Source organism: Ochotona curzoniae, unplaced genomic scaffold, assembly GCF_017591425.1.
Source record: "Ochotona curzoniae isolate NIBS_2020 unplaced genomic scaffold, NIBS_Ocur_1.0 contig_2754, whole genome shotgun sequence".
Taxonomy (NCBI): Eukaryota; Metazoa; Chordata; class Mammalia; order Lagomorpha; family Ochotonidae; genus Ochotona; species Ochotona curzoniae.
In genome coordinates this window covers 6,207,426-6,220,506 of record NW_024465582.1, presented here as the reverse complement: position 1 = coordinate 6,220,506, position 13,081 = coordinate 6,207,426, and the positions used below count along the sequence as shown (strand labels likewise).

The 13,081-nt window shown below is 48.8% G+C and overlaps 1 protein-coding gene across 2 annotated transcripts in view; it reads right to left on the bottom strand.

Moving 5' to 3' along the window:
• The window catches only part of TRIO (trio Rho guanine nucleotide exchange factor), a 275,586-nt gene that overhangs the window by 110,174 nt on the left and 152,331 nt on the right, over window positions 1-13,081 (bottom strand). For both annotated transcript variants that reach the window (XM_040977419.1, XM_040977420.1), the window contains 3 exons: window positions 11,589-11,780; window positions 1,077-1,246; window positions 14-188 (listed from right to left, as the gene is read on the bottom strand). In XM_040977419.1, coding sequence (XP_040833353.1) covers window positions 14-188; window positions 1,077-1,246; window positions 11,589-11,780 — 537 coding nt within the window. The remainder of the gene's footprint in view (window positions 1-13; window positions 189-1,076; window positions 1,247-11,588; window positions 11,781-13,081) is intronic.

Genomic DNA, 13,081 nt, shown 5'->3' with positions numbered 1-13,081 from the left:
GGGTGGCACTTACGTCAATGGCATCCCTTTCAAACACACGCAGCTGCAGGAAGAGCTCAAGCTTGACCTTGCGCTCCTGGAAGAGCTCCTCCATCTGCGCCTGCGCCTCGTCCAGCTGCTGCAGCACCGTCTCGATGTGGCTGATGGAGCTGTTATGGGGGGTCTTGTTACTGGAGATGGCAGAGTCCCTGTGGGCGGACAGCACACCAGGGAAATGCAATTGTAACGAGACAAACAGGAATTCAGTAAGAAAGTTGCCTATTGTCAGACACCAGATCAGGCAACTCAAGTCTTCAGGGGGAAGAAAGAGGCAGGAAGCTGGACTCTGTCTCAGAAATGGAAACTGCTGCCCTGCCCGCAAAACAATGCAGGCCCCTTCCTCTGAGCACGGAGCACAGAGCCCACCAGCACACAGACCACGGGCAAGGATTCCTCCAGCACTTTGTCTACATCACTGTACAAGAAGGCTAACAGCTACAGATCACTTACTATTAGAGACTTATTTGCAACTACTTTTCTCCTTAAGTACAGAACACAGAGATGAGAACTGTTTGGTACAATGACAGGCATATGGGCTACGAGATTAAACCTCAGGGCAATCAAAGAGGCCCTGGTTTTCTGGGCACAGCGCTGGGCAAGGCTATCTGTCAATCATCTAACAGACTGTCCCTGGTTGGCATTTGGGGGATTAGATTTATGTAAATCCAGTAAAAGGAATCTGTTTCCACAGGAACAAACCATTCCCCATGGCCTCCAGCCGGAGGGGCACTTTGGGTCAGGTGCTCCAAGGCATCCTGGCCTGCCTGCCCGGGCTACAAACCTAGGAAGTTCTGATTGATTGGACTGTAATAGAATTCCAGTAATCCCTAGGTGGGTATTAGGAGGAAACATCCAGGAAAGCTCAATTCTGAGGTTTATTAGTCAAGACTGTGGTGAGAAAAACTATGAAGCTAAGAACACAGCGAGGGAAGAGGGGTGAGTGGGGGCAGGGAAGGAAGGCTGCTAAAGCCCACATGCCATCTGCTCCCCCGGGGGCAGCGAGGGTGGGGTGCACCTCGGGAGGTCCGTGTGCCCACCTCAGCTGCTGGATGAGGTCCTCGCCCTCCTTGATCACGTTGACTGTCACCTGCAGGCTGGTCTGCTGCTGCTGCCCGAAGCGCTTGATGAGGTCCTGCACGGCCTCCACCGACTCGGCGTACACGTCGTCCAGCAGCTCCTTCTGCAGCTCCTCCAGCCATGTCCACAGCTGCGTGGGGAGAGGGCACCTTGAGAGGGGGCGCCGGGCAGCAGCTCCCAGAGAGCAAAGCAGGGCAGGAAGGGAGGGCGGGGAGGGAAGAGGCAGGCGCATCCCCACTCGGCCGGCGGCCCCGCCACTGCACGGAGAAAAGTAAACAGCGGCCAGGCGGACGGAAGGCCACACAAGCAGGAGGAAAGCCAAGGGACGCCGGTCCTTCCCCTCCTTCCGAGGCTATCCGGAGTGAGAGGGAAACAGCACAAGACCCCCTCAGACAGCAGCAACATCTCCTGAACCTCTCTGGCAGCAGGGAGAGAGTTTCCGTTTATTTTTAGCAGTGGTATTACGATCCATTTTTAACTACCAAGCCATGGTTTACGTCACTCGGAGCAGAAGGAAACAGGCAACGTGGTGGAATGAAGTCGGGTCTGGCCCCAGGGAGCGCCAGAGGTATTGCCCTGATGCAGTCATCACACTCCGGTCCAGTCCCCGGGGCCAGCTGGGCACTGCCCAGCCCTTCCGCATACAGTGCACACCGCTTGAACACTCAACACAATGTCACACCTCCACGGCCTTCACAAAGGAGCGCTGACAGCAAGGTCTGCCGTAGGCCTCACCGGGGCCAGGAGCTGAGCCCTGCCCACTTCCTGCAAGCCCATTAACTACTTCCGATCTCTGGGTTCCATTCAGGCAGTCAAAAAGGGCAATTAATGAAGCTGATGAGGCCCCAGTGTTCAGCGTGCTTCCCTGGGCCACGAGCTGCGTCTCCCGGTGTCTAATAGGAGATCTGCCTCCGTCGGTCCAGGGGTCTCTCCGTTGGCACACTGGCCAACAGTCAAAGGCTTCAGGTCTCCAAAGTCTGATCTGAACTTGTGTCTACTCTAGCTCTTTGGTTTCTGAATAATTTTTTTGTGTAAAACAGCTTTTTTGAGGTATAAGTAATACAAAGTAAAACACACGTGTTTATAGCATCCACTGTGATATTGACATACACCTCCAAAAGTCTGGGGAAAATGGAATTAAAGGTATGCATCCTACCTTAACCTTTTTTTATCTTTTAATATTTACTTCAGTGTGTGTGTGTGTGTGTATGTGTGTGTGTGTTTGCATGCGCGCATGAGTGTGGGTGAAAGAGACGGGCGGAAGGGGGATCCACTGGTTCACTTTTCTAGACGGCTGCAACTGCCAGAAATTTCTTTCAGGCCTCCCCCAATGGTACATGGACCCAAGGTATTGGGGCCATATTCTGTTGATTTTCCAGGCCACTGAAACAACTGGATTGACATGGGAGCAGCTAGGAATCAAAGCAACACCCATTTGGGACGCTGGCAATGCAGGAGTAAGTTCGGCCCTCAATGCTGCAACATTGCCCCCATGTGTCTTCTTTCACACCAATTACTTCAAGGCTCACCACGTTATTACATGCATCAAGAGCTCACTCCTTTTAATGCTGTCAGTATTCCCCTACAGGCATGAACCATAATTCACCTAATAATTTTTGGGCAATTTCCAGTTTGGGGCTCTTACAACGAAAGCTGCTGTGCACGTTTAGGCACAGTCCCTGTGCGAGCTTACTCCTTCCTTTACAGAAATCCTAGGTGTGGAGTTGCTGGACACGGCGGGTATATGCTTCACTTTTTAAAAACTGCCACTTTTCCAAAGCAGTCTACCCCCGCTTAGGAGCGTTGTTTCCTGCCCTCTCTCCCACATTTCAGCACTAACCAGTCTGGTCAGGTTTTCTTTTTTTTTTTTAAACTTCATCTGATGAGTGGTACCTTACTATAATTTCAATTTGCAACTGCCTAATGACTACAGCCAATTGAAGCTTTTCAGAGGGCTGACGTCACAGCATCATCATGTAGATATCTCCCAAACACAGAAATGCATGCACACACACAAAACCTGTTTTCCATTTTAAATACAGACAAGTTTAACACATCAATTGCACACTACAGCTGGTTCACTGAGCAATCCTACACACATAAAAACACAGTTTCCTTGTAACTTGAAAGTCAGGAATTATTTTAAATATGGTAGTCAATCCAAAAATAAGAAAAGCACCGACAAAGGACTTAGTTTTGGCTAAGATAGTGGGGTTCTATTTTATTTTTATAATTAATTTTGCTTTTCACCCTCCTTGCTTTAGATCAAGGAAAGGAGGCTCTGGCTGCTGAAGTAACAGCCAGGATCAAATAGGGGACCCAGCAAATGTGGTGTCTGTACTTTACATCACTGTGGGAAATGCCATGTAATTCGCCTAACACTGGCTGCCCCTCTGTCAGTCTACAAAGGGTTGGTGATCAGCAAAAGCCATTACTTTTAAAGCCCAAATTATCTTGAGCCTTGCAGTGACATTCATAAACAATAGGAAAGACGACAGCATCATAGTGTTCTGAATTCTTCCAACTTGCTCAAACAGCTCTCATGAGAAATGTTCCCTTGCTCTAGGTCACACTAGAGAGCAATGCCAGCCTTCTGAAAAGGGCAGTAAGCCTCACTGGCCAGCAGTGCTGCATTACAGCATGTGGGGTCAGTCACACTGGCCAGCAGTACAGCATTACAACACGTGGGGTCACTCTTAACAGCCAGTGGTACCGCATCATCACATACAGGGTCACTCACACTGGCCAGTGGCACCACGTTACAGCATACGATGTCACTCACATTGGCTAGCAGTATCGCATTACAACACATGGGGTCACTCACACTGGACTGGCAGCACTAGCTCTGTGACCCAGGATATGATGGAGTCTCCCTGAAGTTCAACCTCGGGAACACGGATCCAGAGAGGAGCTCCTATGAGGAGCTGCTGAAAGAGGAGCAGTTGGAGGAATCTGGACACATGTTTACCACCCTAACTACAGAGATGTACTTGACTTAAGGCAAGATCTGCTGAATGAAACCAAGCATGCATCAGGCTGCGCTGTCAACGAGTAATTTACCAAGAGAAAGGTGTCATATTTTGATAGAACTTATTAAGAGTCAAAATACTTAATCAAAACATCTCTGCCACATTGTCTCATCAGTTCTTTTCTACTTAAGATGGTAACCTGCCTTTCACTTGCCAGCTGGCAGGGTGAGGGCAGGCGAGTGGCCACATGTAGGAGCCACCCAGTTGCTCCCCAAGAAGACAACTCCTGCAGCCTGTGGCCTTCCAACCCTGCCTCCAGTTGATACAGAGCATCTGTCTGCAAGACAGAGATGGTGTGGAGAAGCAGCCCTTCGCAACTGCCTTTATGCTGCTGGAAGACAATACAAACCCAAATCCCTTTGCACCTTTCTCCCAAGATTCACCGGTGTCTTTGCCTGAATATGTATGCTTCACTGAGATGCCCCCAAATGCTTTCCACCCAGGGAGGGTGGGCTTGCAGCAGGTCAGTGGCCTCTTCTACACAAGGACTCTGCCTGTGGGGCAGCAGAGGGACAGGCTGGCTGGCAATGGTGGCCAAACTTCTCTGTTCCCATACATTCGACCAAAATCACCATTTAAATTATGAAACCATTTTAACCAGTCTCACTTTTATACTCATCTGGTGGCCCATGTGGCTCTACTTAATTGCACTGCAACTGTTAAGAGTGACTGCTTCTTCCTGAAATGCTAAATAAACATTTCTCTTCGGGGCAATATAGAACAATGAGCAAGAATGTAGGTGCTGAAGCCAGAGTGCTTGAGTTCAAGTTCTAATTCAACATTTTCTAGTCTTGGTGAATTATTTATCTCAATGCAGTTTTTATGTATTTAAAACTGGCATGGTGATTATGCCTGCTTTTAAGATTAAGCAAGGTAACACACATAGGATGAAGAAATAAGTGGTAGCCACTATTACGATGCTTTTGTCCTAAGAACAATTCTTATAAACGGGAACATTACAAAGTATCAGAACCTTCTTTCTCTAGGCATTTTTCAAACCAGACCCAGGTTTCAACCAATTGTTCAAAAATGTCACCTAGTTCGGTAAACCTAACATTCTCCCACATTTAGGTCCTTTCACTCCTAAAAACAACACAACTGGAGGAAAAAGTACCAGAATCATCTGTTCTGACCATAGGAAACCATTTCCTTTCAGCTCTTAGAGAAGCAGCATGAAGATTTTGGGGTCATGTGGGGGTCAAAACTTTTCCTTTCCACCTGCTATTTTGTTCCTGACTAGCTTACTCCTCAGGACATCCTGGGCATTCCCACCTGTGTCCCAGGGAAATGCACTCTCCCCTCCTGGATGGCCAAGGAAGCTGGGGCAGAGCCACATGATGGGGGAGGCTGAATAGGAACTGGTCCTGGTATCAAGCAATGGAGGAAGGAAAAAACAGATGAGGCAGAAGAGGCGAAGCTGTATCAAAATCACAGCGTCAGACGTCTCTGCAATTCATGTGTCTGGTCCAATGGGAAATACCCTCATCTGATGTGGACAACAAGCACGTGGCGATGACGGCCATCTTCCCTGTCAGTTGGGGGTGAAGTGACACACAACGCAACAGGATTGAGGCAGGTCTATCCTTAAACATGTACAGTGACGTAAAAGGGCACATGGAATGCCTGAAGTGGGTGAAGCATCTGCTTGGGACACCACATCTCACGTTCAAGTCCCAGCCCTTACATTTCTCATACAGCTCTGACTGAGAGAGCCGGGGAGTGAGCCAGCCTGTGGGAATCTTTCTCCCTCTGCACCTCCTCCCCTTCTCCTGTGCTCTACTTCTTAACCTTTCAAATAAAAGCAAATAGATACACATTTTCACAAATGCCTCTTAAAAATTAAATGTCAGAAAAAAACAATCAAAAAACCTACTGCACTTCCACGCATGTGGTTGATTTACAACGAAAAGACAAATCTTTGCCCAGCAGAAGAAGGAAGTTGCATTCTACAGAAATTCACATTTTGAGATCCCTAGGCTGATCAGGCCACCACTAGCTCAGGCAACGCGGCTCTCTACACATCACCAGGGCTGTTGCTGCCAGTACTTCTCTAGCACTGACTGACACCAGGATATTCTACACAGAATTCAAACCAACCCACAACTGGACTGTAGGTGTGCACAGACCTGGTTCACACAGCAGGACCCACAGAGAAATCAGGGTGAGTGATAGAAATGGGGTTCTGTGGGGTCAACCCCTGTCATCTAGATGTGGGAGGGTATTGTCAGGTTCAGTCTAACCCAAGAGTACCCTGCTTCCTGCAGCCCCTCTCCCATAGGCCTCTCCAGCTTCTGCAACAGAAGCTCCTACAACATATCAAGTAGAGCAAGCCCCTTTCTCAGCAGAGGAAGTACCAAAGCCACAGCTGCTCACAGTTGGTTGCCAGCCAGAGGCAGAAGTGTGCAGTTTCAAACCAGCAACCATGAGGCAAGTACAGCGGATTCAGTTTCACAGAGCACAGAGAAGGAACTGCCGCCCCTCGCATGGCACACCCTGCCTGAAATGAGCTGCTGGCTTCCGGTAGGAACACACAAGAACAGCACCCAGGGAACACTCGTGAGCAGAGCAAGGGTAGACAAGTCTACTTTCCAGTGCTGCATCATTACCTGCAAGCCCAGGCAAAAAAGCCAGCCCTTCCTGTGCCTTCTGCTCCAGAACTTTCTGTTTAGAAAAATCAGACAAATGCTAAGACCAGAAAAGCCTGATCAGTCCCTATGAGAGAGGGGAATGGGCATGAATGCCTGTGGCTTGCACAGCGCTCTGCCTGCTCTGCCAGTCACCGAGGTCACAGACGTGGCCAGTGCAGGAGACTGGTGCGAGGGAGCCTGTAACTTCCTTGTCCATTTCTTGTCTTTCCTTTTTTTCTTTGCCATTTTCAGTTTTAATACAAAAGGTTTCTTTAAAGCTCGACACAGGCTGAAAGCTATGAGACTAATCATTGGAGCCATAGAGAAGGGGTGGATGCAGAAGTGACAGACATTGGAGAGAGTTGTCAGGGGAGACAGTGTGGCCAGATGGCCCTCTTGAAAACAAAGGCTTTGAGGCTGAGAGCCAGGTTCCTGAGCACCCTCCTAGGGGTCATGGGGATCTGGAGGCACCCAAGGCTTCATAGGCTGTGGTGACTCGGGCAACAGCCTCTGTGTTCTGTGGCCTGCAGAGCTGTTCTGCCACAGACCCCGGAGAGCAACTGAACGCACCAAGCGAGGAAGACAGACCTTCTGGACGGACTCTGCACTGAACCCCAAACATTCAACAGAATTCACTGGAGGACAGCAATCTGGGAAATGAGCCCTAGGAAGCTTCATCCAGCACTTTCCTTGTAATTTAATCATCAGATGCCCAATGAGGTCCACAGCTCCACAAGAAGACAAGTACATCGCGGACGGGGAAGCAGTGGTCATCTGAGAAACCACGGGGTATACCTTCAGCACACTGTTTAGGCACAGGGAGCCAGGGCGGAAGGTCAGGCAGCTCAGAAAGCTCTCCGAGCTGTGGAGAAGCCATGGGAGCTAAGGAGAGTGGTGGGTCAAGCCACGCCACCCCGCAGCCTGGACCCCAGTCAAATGTCTCACTGGGTCTCTCCCTGCTGTGTCCACGAAGGCTGAGCACAGGCCCCAAGTAAAGAAAGAAGTCTGACTTCTCAACTGTCAGGCATAAAAAATGAAGCCATATTGATTTGCTGCTACTAAATAAATGAATAAGTAAATAAATTAAAAGCCCCAAGTGGCTGGGAAGCCTTCTGCTTTAAATTCTGAATAAAATGAAAAGTTCCTCTTTCCCCAGGTGTTTCTCAAAACAAAAACCAGTCCCAGTTCTGTGTGTCAATTTGCAGAAGCAGAACCAAAAGGCTTCTTACTTAACCCAGCAAGAATCACAGCCGGACTCAAAGGAGAATGAACTTTCCTGGGAAACCATGGGCTGAGGACGAAAACCAATGCAAGGCCCATGATTTTGTTCCAGACATAAACCATAGCCAGAGGCCCAGGACACCACCTGGTTGTAACCATCTGGCCTCAAATAACCCACAAACTCAAAAGTAATTACCAACGAATCCAGGACCCAATTTTGAGGATGCCATTGAATGAGTGTTAAGTAGGTAGAAATAATTACGGTTTTGCTGTATTAAAAATGGGAATGGCATTTCAATCATTGTCTCTATCACTAACTCTCAGAACTATGTGTTAGAAATAGACACCATTTCTTTCACTGGCTTTTACTGAGCCATGGCTGGGCTAACCAGTTGGAATACAAAGTGGGGTAGGTGCCAGAAACGTAAGCCTATTGAGGGACCAAAAGGCAGAGGTCTGCAATGTAAGATACACAAAGAACAGAAGCAGATCACATGTTCATTTGGCTGTTCGGTTTGCTATCATCTCCTTATATACAATGTAGGACCTGGACTTGAGAAGGTAAAAAGAAAAGAAGTGAATGAACCAACAGCGACAGAGTGCATTTCAATGGGAAGGAGGGCAAACACTGGGAGATCTATGAACACACATATGTAAATATATGATACAAATATCATGTATGATACATGAGAGCAGGAATAACACATGGAGGACAAAATATTAGGGGGCATAAATTTTCCCAAAATAAACCCCAAATTTGTGTTATTCTACTCAGCATTCCTTTTAAATAGTGAAAGCACTGTTAGAAACAGAACAAAGCATCAGTAACTGAGCTTTTTGAAAATCAGCTGCGCATCAGGAAACAGGGTCCTGGCATGCACCCCAATCGAAGTCTGAAGGGAAACTGAGGCTGAACTCTATCAGCCACTTGCTGTATCCAAGCCCAGGGTACAGAGCATCTGTCTGCTGTCTAAGTGCCTGGCCTGCAGCAAGACTTCCGATCTCCTTCCAGATGGGATGAATGAAAAGAGATCCCCGAGCCATCAGAAAATGGACAGCACCCTGAGCTAGTGTGAATTCCATGGGAATTATTACTAGATCCTCTGTTACACTTACTTATCAGAGAGCCAGAATGTTTCTGTGAGAAGAAAACGGTCATGGCCAGAGTCATGACACAGACTGCCCCTCACCTGCTGTGCAGAGACAGCGTGCATGCTGGGAGAGCCCGGAATGGGTCTTGCTGAAAAGGCTTCATGAATCTGTCTAAATGGAAAAGCTTCTGTTTCTATCTTCTGCTATGCAACTTTAAATTGCATGATCTGCTGAAGAATTGATACAGACAATGTATATCTCTTAGCAAACACTAATGAGATTAGAGTTATTTCCTCTCCTTTGCCCTTGTCTCACCTTTAAAAAAATTTTGTTAAAAAAAATTATGTTATTTTTATTGGAAAGTCAGATAAAAAGAGAGGAGGAGACAAAGAGGAAGATTTTCTGTCCATTGATTGATTTCCCAAGTGGCCGCAACAGCCAGAGCTGAGTTGATCTGAAGCCAGGACCCAGAAGCTTTTTCCAGGTCTGCCACACACGTGCAGGGTCCCAAGACTCTGGGCCGTCCTTGACTGCTTTCCCAGGCAGGGAGCTGGATGGGAAGTGGGGCTGCTGGGATTAGCACTGGTGCCGATACAGGCAAGGACTTTAGCTGCTGACTACTGTGCCAGCTCCCTTGTATCACTCTTAATTGTGCTTTAAAACCCAATTAGGGGTCAGTGTTGTGGTATAGCAAGCAAAGTCACTGCCTGCAATATTTATGTCCCCTAAGTCGGGCTGTGCCACTTCTGTGATCCAGTTCTGTGTTAACGACCTGAGAACAACAACTGAGAGTGGCTCAAGTGTTTGGGCCCTGCGACTCACCTGGCAGGTGCCAAGGAAGCTCCAAGCTCCTGGCTTTGGCCTAGACCAGCACGGGCCACTGTAGTTAACCGGGGAGTCAACAAGCAGGTGAAAAGAAGAATCAATCTTTCTTTCTCTAACTCTGACTTTCAGATAAACACATAAATCTTAAAAAACAGAAAAACGATTGAGGTGACTTTGAGGGCTTTTGTGTGGCTCAAAGGAAAATTCTGGGGCTAAAAATGCAGTCCAAGCTCACAGAAAACACAAACAAAATAAACAAAAAATCCAGCCAGCAGTGACCACGACCTGTGGGCCAGCTTCTTCATCCAGGCATGTGTGCCCTGCCACACACAGTCCCCACTGGTCGCTGCATGCTTCTGGAGTCCTAGGTCACCATGGGCACACATGTGGGAGGAGGCGTGTTAGGGTCAGCATGCCAGGCCCTCTGTCACTGTGAGGGCCTTTCCCTGGGAAGGAGACACAGACACACTGAAAAATCTCCATCTACAAAAGTGAGCCACAGGGCCCGGCGCGGTGGCGCAAGTGGTTAAGGTCCTCGTCTTGCACGCCCAGGATCCCATATGGGTGCCGGTTCTAATCCCGGCAGCTCCACTTCCCATCCAGCTCCTTGCCTGTGGCCCGGGAAAGCAGTTGAGGATGGCCCAAAGCTTTGGGACCCTGCACCCACGTGGGAGACCCGGAAGAGGCTCCTGGCTTCGGATCGGCATAGCATTGGCCGTTATGCTCACTTGGGGAGTGACTCATCGGATGGAAGATCTTCCTCTCTGTCTCTCCTCTCTGTATATCCGCCTTTCCAATAAAAATAATAAAAATAAATCTTTAAAAAAAAAACAAAAGTGAGCCACAGCCACTTCACCTGCAAGACAGATTTACGTTTCTTCTGCCTGCAAACTCACCTGTCCAGGAAGGTGACATCAGCATGAGTATCATTTGTACAACATTGCCTTCGTGGCATTTAGATACTGAAACATCTAGCATTCACTTTTAGATTTATTTATTTTTATTGGAAAGTCAGATAGAGGAGAGACAGAGAGGAAGATCTATCTGCTGGTTCACTCTCTGAGTGGCTACCACAGCTGTAACTGAGCCAATGCGAAGCCAGGAGCCAGGAGCCTTTTTCAGGTCTCCCATGCCAGGTGCAGGCTCCTAAGAGTTTGGTCCTTCCTCAACTGCTTTCCCAGGCTACAGTTAGGGAGCTGGAAGGGAAATGTAGCAGCTAGGATACGAACCGGTACCTGCATAGGATCCTGGTTCATGTAAGGTGAGGACGAGCTACTAACACTCACTTCTGTATGTGAGTGAGATTTGATGACGTCAGAGGCGACAGGACCTTGCCATGTGACAGGCTCCTACACAGATGAGAACCTCAGCATTCTGACCGTGATGTGCTGACCCTCTGTTTATGCTAACTGTGCACGCGCACACGCTCTCCAAGGTCGGAGAGCGCTTATCCAAAGCTGAGGGCTCTCGTCCAGTTTCTCATTCTCCCAGCCCTCTCCCAGGCGTGCTCCCCCTTTAGCCGTCTCCCGCAAAGGCAGTCCCAACTCACATACGGAGGAGGGCTGGTTCAGGGAGCCCAGCTCTTGCCTATCCACACACAGGCTACATCTCACTTTTTTACAACCAAATTCAAATTCCTTCCAAGGAGCCAAAGGCCCTTTTGTCTCCTACCGCCTACCTCTTTCACGTGAGTGTGAAACGACACCGACATGTCCAGCAGGATCTTGCGTTGCTCCACTCGCCGAACAAAGTCCTGTATCCGGTCTTCGAGCTGGTGGGCAGCCTGGTAGATCTCCTCGGGGTCGCACTCCCCGGTCTGAGCCAGCTGCTCCGCGGCCTCCAGCAGTTTATCTGCATTGGTGTATGTGTTCTGCACAAGAGAACAGCCAGAGAGCAGAAGGCCCGTGAGAAGCGGACACTCCACGCTGTAACACACGCTCAGCCTGTGCTATGCATGATCATTCACCTAAATCCAGAGAAGAAAGTACAACGGGCAGAGGCGATGTTAGGAGTTCCGCTCCTCTTTGCCAGCAGCCATTTTCATCACTGTTTTGGATGGCTGCAGCTCAGCCCTCACGGCAAGGTGCCTGCCTTGGAAAGGACAGTTCAAGCAGTGGCTGCTCTCGTGACTCAGAAAAGACTTTTCAATTTTTGACAAGGAGAAGCCAGGAGACAACTTCTACCCACCAATGCCTGTTTCACGTTTCTCCTGGTTTCATGACAGGGCAGAAAGTTTCCGTCCTGCGTCTTTCAGTATGAGACATTGCTGAACACTAACCCCTTCCCTGTAAGTTAAGTTCCAAGCGAGTCTATGCTGCCGTCTCCCTTTGGGTTTCTATAAATAGTGGTGCTTCTGTGCTGTTTTTCTTTTCTTCTTCTTTTTTTTTTTTTTTGGCTTTAGGGACACACCTCACAGGTATATGTGACAGTAAAGCCTTGTCCTATGCGCCTGTTTTCACTGTTCTGGGGCAAAGCCAGATCCACCCTCTATTCCGTACAACTCTGGGCCTGTCCCCACCACACAGCCTGGCAACTGCGTTAGTTAGCAGTGACTGTGGTGACAAGCCTCCATCACATACCACAGCTGGGGACCTGATGGTCCCAAAGTGATATCAAACCACTCCAATGTCCGTGGGATGAAACACAGGACACTAGCAGAGCCCACACTGTGACACGTCTTGTCATTGACTCTGTGATTATGGGTAGGCCCAGCTCTGAGCCACCCTGCACAGGATCAGCTCAGCTCACAGGTGAGTCCAGGTGAGGCAAACCAGGTGATGCACAGAGCCGGTCTACCAGGCACCCTTCCTGCACAAGCCACAGGGGAGAGCGTGGCAGGAAGGACAAGACTGTCATTTAGAACAACAAATAACTAAGACACTCTGTGGAGAGAGGAAACTGACACAGTATGAGATCATGGGAAAGCAACGTCAGGGAAAAATCAAGCAAATGTGGCCACTGCACGGACGCTGGTTAATCAGACAGCAGTGATACTCTGCTGGCTCTACCTTCAGACCAGAGATGGTCTCCCCAAGAAACTGATGAACTTATCTGGACAGTAAGACACTGGACTTTATACTTCGTAGATGCTTGCAATGAAAGAATCTCAACTGAATTTGAACTGTGGTAATGCAACAAGTTGGAGGAATCCACCATGGGGGGGGCTGGGGG